This window comes from Mercenaria mercenaria, chromosome 3 (genome assembly GCF_021730395.1).
Source record: "Mercenaria mercenaria strain notata chromosome 3, MADL_Memer_1, whole genome shotgun sequence".
NCBI lineage: Eukaryota > Metazoa > Mollusca > Bivalvia > Venerida > Veneridae > Mercenaria > Mercenaria mercenaria.
Window position 1 is genome coordinate 340,316 of NC_069363.1, and position 7,802 is coordinate 348,117.

At 32.0% G+C, this 7,802-nt stretch overlaps 1 protein-coding gene across 3 annotated transcripts in view; it reads right to left on the reverse strand.

Moving 5' to 3' along the window:
• The window catches only part of LOC123525085 (uncharacterized), a 111,914-nt gene extending 104,209 nt beyond the window's left edge, over window positions 1-7,705 (reverse strand). Inside the window, exons 1-2 of one of the 3 annotated variants that reach the window (XR_006681394.2) lie at window positions 7,568-7,705; window positions 6,684-6,782 (exon numbers count right to left, since the gene is read on the reverse strand). Coding sequence is in view for 2 of the 3 variants with exons in the window: in XM_045303828.2 (XP_045159763.1) it covers window positions 6,684-6,782; window positions 7,171-7,219 (148 nt within the window). In the remaining variant the exon portion in view is untranslated. Of the gene's footprint in view, window positions 1-6,683; window positions 6,783-7,170; window positions 7,526-7,567 lie in introns of those variants that run through there. The other 2 variants (XM_045303836.2, XM_045303828.2) reach the window with 2 other exon arrangements.
• Window positions 7,706-7,802: the final 97 nt, after the last annotated feature.

The following is a 7,802-nucleotide window of genomic DNA, read 5'->3' on the forward strand; positions in this document are numbered from 1 at the left end:
AAAAGTATCATTAATTATATGGCATTTTTTCTTCATTTAGTAAGGATATGTGTATTTGTAAAAAATATTTTTCGACTAATTTAACTTGTACGGCACATCATTTGTAATATTGAATAACATGTACAAAAAATGTCTCAAATGTACAGAATAGCAAAATTGATAAATATGTTTTCCTGTTCATGTAAAGTTTGACTTATTTGCACATTCCTACTAAGAGAAGGACCCTACAAATCAGTCGTAACACATATTTGATATGGTAATTGTCAAGACTGGTGTTTGTGCCCAATAATATAAATGATATGTCACCCAGGTGCATGTCAGCATTTAATAGGGTGCAATTTTCTTACAAAAATGGTTTTCCAGTTGCGACAATGGTAAACTGGCAAAATAGTATGGATAATTCCAAATTTTGACAGTAAGAACTTTTCTAAATAAGTGTCCATTTTTATTGGATAATTTAATTTTTAAATCATTGATTGCGGCCTGGAGGTCGCATTCATATTGAATAGGTGAAGTATATGCGCGCTGGGGAAAATATTTCATGATGGACGTGTGAATTCTTTACTTATGGGTGAAACATGTCTCATAAGCGTAAATACGACTAGCTTACTGATTATGAAACATACCGTACGATTTGTTGTGAATTAACTGTTGTTGTACTTTTTGTAGTTCAACCGCCACCCTTGTTAAAGAGCAACATTTTAAAAACACGTTTTTTTCATCCTCAAGTAATAAGTAAGTAGACTCGCCCAGTGTAATCAATAACCCACAATTGACCGACCCCTCTGGTACAGTATCAAGACGCATAATCTAACTCTATACATAGAGCGCCTACTTCACCCGATTTACATTCGGAACATTTTCACGCGTTTATGGCTTTATCGTATGTTTAACATGGGATTTTTGAACCGTCCAAAGATGTTGGAAATGTTTCTCTCATTGTTTATTTTTTTTTAAATAAAAATGTTACTGCTTTCATTGTCTACCACCTTGTTCTCCACCCTTGCCTGAAAAATCAGTAATGAGTTTGTACACTGTTCAGACAATTGGGCTCTATTGAAATTTAACCAAACACAAGTTTACCTGCATAAACAGAAAGCATGATATCTTAAACATATGTCACTATACCTGTCCAGTACTGGACATTATGGGAAACGCTTCTTTCCTGCACAAATGACAATTTCGCAACTTCTGTCCGGTTTGTACAAATTTCTGGCCGCGATAAACCATTTGACTTGTATACTTTAATGAATGCTACTATTATATCACTGTGTGAAGATTGTTTTATCCATATGATTGTACATTGCCAATGTTTTCTTTTGAAAAAAATGAATCTAATAAGGGCTTGGATATGGTGTCTGCTTTTTAATTTTGTCTTTTGACAGTTCCTGTGATACGCAGGCTCCTTAACCTCAGATCTCCTTCCTAAATACCAGTTTGTTTAGTTCTGCCCATTGTTTTCTCGTTTGGGGCAAACCCATTATTTTATCTGGGGACCAAACGCCGCTCTTCACGGAATTACACGCCTCAACACGTGTATCACTGAAGGTACCATGTTCACCGCCGTTTGAATACATCTGTCTCTAAATTGCTTTTTGTACTTTTAGCATGTGTAAATGTTGAGTTCTGCTCAACCCTGGGCTAGAGGGCTTGGACGGTAGCATGCATTTCCACTACCGTCCATGAACAGGCTCAATCAAACCGAGCCTGCAACATTTTCGTTTTTGTCGTGTTGAGCGACCTGTGAAGTTTCCACTTTTCTCTATCTTATAATTGCCCCAAGTGTACAGAGTAATGCTAACTATAAAATATTTTATAACGAAAGGCTATGATATTCATGATATATAATGTGATATTTAATGCAAAGAAAAGGTTGTTAAACTAGTTTTTTATTTATGTTTTAACAGTTCAACAATCCTTGCAAAATATTTCCATTTGAAAACTTGGATTATAATTATTATCAGCAAATGTTCATTTTGTAAGTTATCAATAAAAGCACACATCTGCAAGAAAATATATCTTCTCTCTATTCTTCAATGATTTGTATTGTATGTTTATACTTGAAAAATATTGGTATCGTTTTTGTCCCAAATGTACGGAAACTATACAGATATGTTCTCATGAAAACCTCCATATCTTTGACAAATGTTGATATATTGTTATAAAACTTGGCACAATTCATGCATACATCATGAAGTTTTGTTAATGTAGAAATTTACTAGTAAAAATGACACTGTAACTGAGCTTATCATACTAAAAGTGGTACAAGTGTAAAAAAAAACTGACCCTTAAAAGTACGAAAAAAATATTTTGACACTTTTTGTATAACTTTGACTGTTGACTGTTTAAATGTTGTTTATATATTATATTTATAATTACATCGAGCTAAAACAGATTTAACCTGTTATGTTCTTCAATACACTTGCTCTTTCGATATATTTAACTTGAAACTTCTTGCTATCTAATTCAATGTATAACTTACTCCTAGCACATGGTTTAAAATTTACCCCTTATTCACACTCAGGTTTCAATTTTTTTTTATTTTTTACCCTCTTAAATATTATTTTGACGATTAACAAGCACATCAGTGCAATAGACCTTGTTATTCTACAACCTATACATTTAACCATTTGCAGCTATTTACAATGCATTTTTAATTTTTTAAAAAAGAAATAAATAAAAGTTCCAGGTGTTACGTGTTTTAAATACACTCAAATGACCGTCCTTCGTCGATCAGAACAGCTTTAAATCTGGATTAAAAGATTACCTGATTGGCGAAAGTGGACGACCAACAAACTTTTATAGGTATAAAATATTACACACAAAATGTACGATTATTTTTTTCTATGAAATAATTCATCATTGTCTCCCGAACTTGTGTAAAGAAGATATAATCTATAATGGCGGTCTCCGCCTCGTCTCCCCACCATAGACCCTTAAGATCTTGACCGTGTAAGCTTGTGTGTAAAAGTTTGTTTGAAGGATAGTGTAACATAATAAAATGTTGAAAATGTGTCCACTTTACTGCTTTAGAAGGAATGTAATTGATATCTTATGCATAATTTACAAGGGTGTGTGTATATGTGTGTATGTTACCTTAATATTTGTATGTGTGCATGTCCAGCCGGAAGCTAACGTGACGATTTACGACGACGTTTACGACAAACTAAATGTGTTTGTATATTAATTATTCTGAAAAAAAGTATGAGCCTGCCTCCGATCTGATGTTTAATTGTTGAATATTGCAGAAATAATGAATAAATTGCCGCAGAAACGCTTCAAAACATTGTTGCCTTAAAATGACGTCATTGACATCATGACGTTACGTGTCAGTTACCGCGCAAAATTACTAGCTTTTGTTTTGAAAGTACGTAATTCTGTGCATTTTCTTTATTTGAACTAGTTTTAAACAGCCATTATTTGCTGAAATAGTTTTATGAGCTTTTCACTCTGAAAAATGATCAGTATTTTTCTTCTTTTATGTAGTTATATTGAAATGTGATGCGGAATGTAAGAAAATGGATGATGGTAACTGATGTTATTGGGAATATAGCTGGGTGAAAGGTTACTTATAACGGCCATTTTCAAATAAGAATTTGGCTGTTTGATTTGAAAGACCTATTTTTCAGTTTCCGTTGATAATTTGTTACTTATGTACTAAAATTAAGCTCTAAAATTGTTCAAATTTCAGTACAAAATTGTTGTTTCTCGAATTATAGTGATGATACCATGGAAACGAAGCCCGTGATCTATATATCTTTATGTAAAATTCAAAAGCGTTGACACTGGTCTATATAAGGAACAAAACTTCGGCTTTTTATTTGCATTTCAAAAAAAGCCATGAGAATAATAGCAGCATGCAGAACTATTTTCCATAAAAATGTCACACGAGGGGTACTGCTGTAAGTATTTTAAGCTGTGAAATTCGTTTAAATAAATGCAAATAACACGAAAATATTACTTACGTTAGAAGTAAGATGTTTTAAAGCTACATTAACATGAAAGATAATTTTATTTAATATTTTTATGCGAAATTACGATAAAAAGCAAGATATAAGTAATTTTAAACATTTGTTGCCCTGGTTACTTTAAACTTTAAGAAAAATAGGGTACCATGTAAAGTGCTTGGTATTTTTCTAATTATATTACCCAAATATTCCATGTTGGTCATTAACAGAATGGCACTGAAGCCGTCGAAAAACCCGTTTTTATACATAGTTGTTTATAAGTGAGAGAAAATGCGTAACCATGGAAACACGAGCCCCACGACACATACGTATTAAGCTTATATAAGAAAGCTAACGCGCATACTAGTAAAACTATCAATTATGCAGACTTCTACGGATAACAATGAAACCAAACTATACTGAAAAGTGTTAAATATCCGTATTTTCCTTCTTCTTTCAATATAAAATACCTCCGGAGGGTCATGTATTTCAAACCTGGATAACATTGTACTTGAAGGGACAAAAATAAACGGAATTGAGCTTGCAGCAGTTAAACATTAAATTACACGAAATACAGAAATTTGCTGCGGTTCAACTAATTGAATTTACCCTGGTAACAAGGTAACCTACCTCCTTAAAGTATTATGAATATGTTGTTGGATACGAAATACTTAAATCACGAGTGCGGATCGTGATAGAATCATTTTTGAGGAATACTAGCTAACAAGGGAGTGAATGGTACAGGGAAAGCACCATTGTCAGACTTTGTACTGGAACTGAAAAAGAACGATTTTTTTGTGTACGTAATTATGGTAGTAAACTATCCTATCATTTGCCGATCATTCGGCAACAGTCGCTCGTACGTGGTATAGGATTTTAAGCTTAGAAAGTATATTGAATTGCCATCAACAGAACAGTAATTAATTAAAAAAAAAAATACAATGAAAACAAATTTCGCTAGTCAGATCGCAAATGAATCTCGCTCTGGTATAACACATTTACGAGCTTTTAAATAGTTTGGCTTTCAGTGTTGTGTAAAAGCTACGTCAAACATCATCAAAAATAAAAACAGATTCTTGAATAAAAACTACTTTTTTCACTGGATCGGCCCATGTATTAACGGGAGACAAATCGCGTGCAAACAAGGCAATTCACATGCTGTTAATACATGATTTTTATTTTTAAAATGCTTTCCCATGGACGTACATGTATTTCTCCGCAGATTGATATCTGGTATCTGCGTCTTGTTTCTTCTTTTATAAGAATCGTGTGTATCTTGTGCGATTGTTTGTTTTTAAGAATCATATTTATGATTTTGGTCAGTATCAGTCGGTATGTTTTTATCTAATTTCTCCATGAATCTATATAAAAAGATTGAAAGCTTGTCACTACGTTCGTACCCATCCGTACTCCAAATGTTTCTGTACTCAAAATAACTCGAATGTATAGTTATTATTCTTGAAACTGTACTCCTGTTTACCAAATTTTAAAGTTATATAACATATTATTGGTAATATCATGTTTGTAATAACGAGAAAAAAAATCGTTTAAAAATCTTCAGTATGTGCTTTTGGTAATGTTAAAACTGAAACTGTTTATTTATTTGATTAAACGCCTATTTTTACGTAAAACATATTCAATGGCGTTTTACAAATACATAAAAAATACGACAAAAATTAAGACAATTTAAATCAACTATGGCATAAATGAGCATAAATATCATTGTGAATCAACTATTTAGTAAGTATTAAACAAAAGATCAGGCATCAGATAAAATTGATAAAATATTAGAATATTAAGATACATAATGTTGTTGTTTTCTGGGCCCTGGTTATGGATATTCAAAACATATTTACCGTTTCCAAGAAAAAAGGAGTGTTAATTAAGAAATGTACCGGAATCGTAAAGTCATCACATATGAAAACAATATATTTAGTCGTCGTGTAATGTTTTTATGCAAGAATAGCGACAATATAAGTTATTTTTGTGTACTAACCTTCGGTCTCGGTCACAAACATTTCCGGGTGCTGCTGCAGACGTTAATACACAAGAAAACGTGTATTGTCCCTACATTAAAACGCAAAATTAGTAATATCTTTGATTCTGTTTTACAGATCTTGTGAACACTCAAAGCTTAAAAGTTTTGGTCGAAAGCCCAACACTGCACGTCACAGCTTATTTATGACGAAACGAATGAAAGAGTTAATGAAATAAACTTTCCATCAATGCATGTTGTTTTCTGCAATATCTTGTACTTTGTTCTGATATTGTTTCAAGAAGGAGATAAAGTGTCCGGATAGTGGAAATTTCTCCATGACAACGGAGTTGTATAATTGCAGTCTTTCACTCGGATAACGTCATTTTTTTTAGATTAAACAAAAGCCCTATTTATGACAAATATCGCAGTTGGACCCAAAATCCCATACTCTATCACATTAAAGTTATACTCCAAAATGTGTTCACGCAGATATTACGTATGTTAAAGTCAACATTTTTGAATTTAATGAATTACTCAATGTTAATTATCTCTAAAAACTCTGGTCCAAGTCAGTTTATATTCTAATGTGACATTGCTGATTTGCCAGACATGATAACAGAGCTTTTCTCTAGATTAAAGTGTGTAAAGCAACTAATTATTACTGACTACCAGACATTTCCGAAGTAAGTATCTTTTCAACAACATAAAATTACAAATGAATATGTTTATAATCCTTTAGATAAAATTTGAATACTTACATACATAAAAGCCTGTTGAAATTATCATGCAAGAAACGAAGGTAATCGAAATAAATTTCCTAAATGTCCTTTGAATTATCCTATTACGGTTACCTCTTTCTGGAAAAAGAAACGATTACACTTCATTAATATTGTCGATGGAGGATAGGTATTGAATTATATTTTAGATATGAAATAAATGTATATATTCATTTTTTATGACAAATATTTGAGCTGATATTCAAAAGCGCGAACACTAAAGGTAGTGACACAGTTATATTTGAAAAAGATATATGTAAAGTTTTACATGATTTAATATATTTTTCGAAGCCAAACCGTACGCATAATAACTTTTTTTTTCAGTTTTACTCTTAATTTAGTTGCACATCATATATGACATAATGGGATGTATTAATTTTATCTTAAATCGTAAGTTTTTGTACAAATATGTAATGAATATAAAATATAATTGAGGTTTAGAGGACTGTTACCATTTAAATATACTTACCATTTTTAAATTGATACTTCAATACTCCATACTGCTTTTTTGTATCCATAATGAAAATGCAGTTTTCAATTAATTACATTTATGACAGCAACTATATTCTGACAGAAATAAAACAGTTTAATTATCAGTCTTATTAAATTTATCTGATATTTGTGTGTGTGTGTGTGTGTGTGTGCGCGTGTGTGCGTGCGTGAGTGCGAGTGGTTGGGTTGGTGTTGTGCGTGTGTGTGTGTGTGTGTGTGCAAATAATGAAACGCCAAACGTGCAACCTTTTTTTCTATATATGAAATAAAATGTCTGAAACCAATTTGTACACAGATTTTTATAACTTTTAATGGATAGAAGTGTCCTACTATAACTTGCTCTTTGCGAAGGCATGTATATAAACATAGCGTACCTGTGTTTTTCTGATTGCAATAACGTCATTCACTTTAAAGCATCACATATATTAATTAAAAACAGTACTTGAAATTTTAGAACTTGTTTCTTTGCTTAAAACGATTGCAAATTAAATGTTAAAGGAAAGCCAAATGAAAAAAAGACATGCGCATTTAATATTGGCTTCTGTGTACAGTTTTGAACAAAGGCAGGTAAGAAAACTCAATATGTCAAGACAAATGATAAGTAGAAAG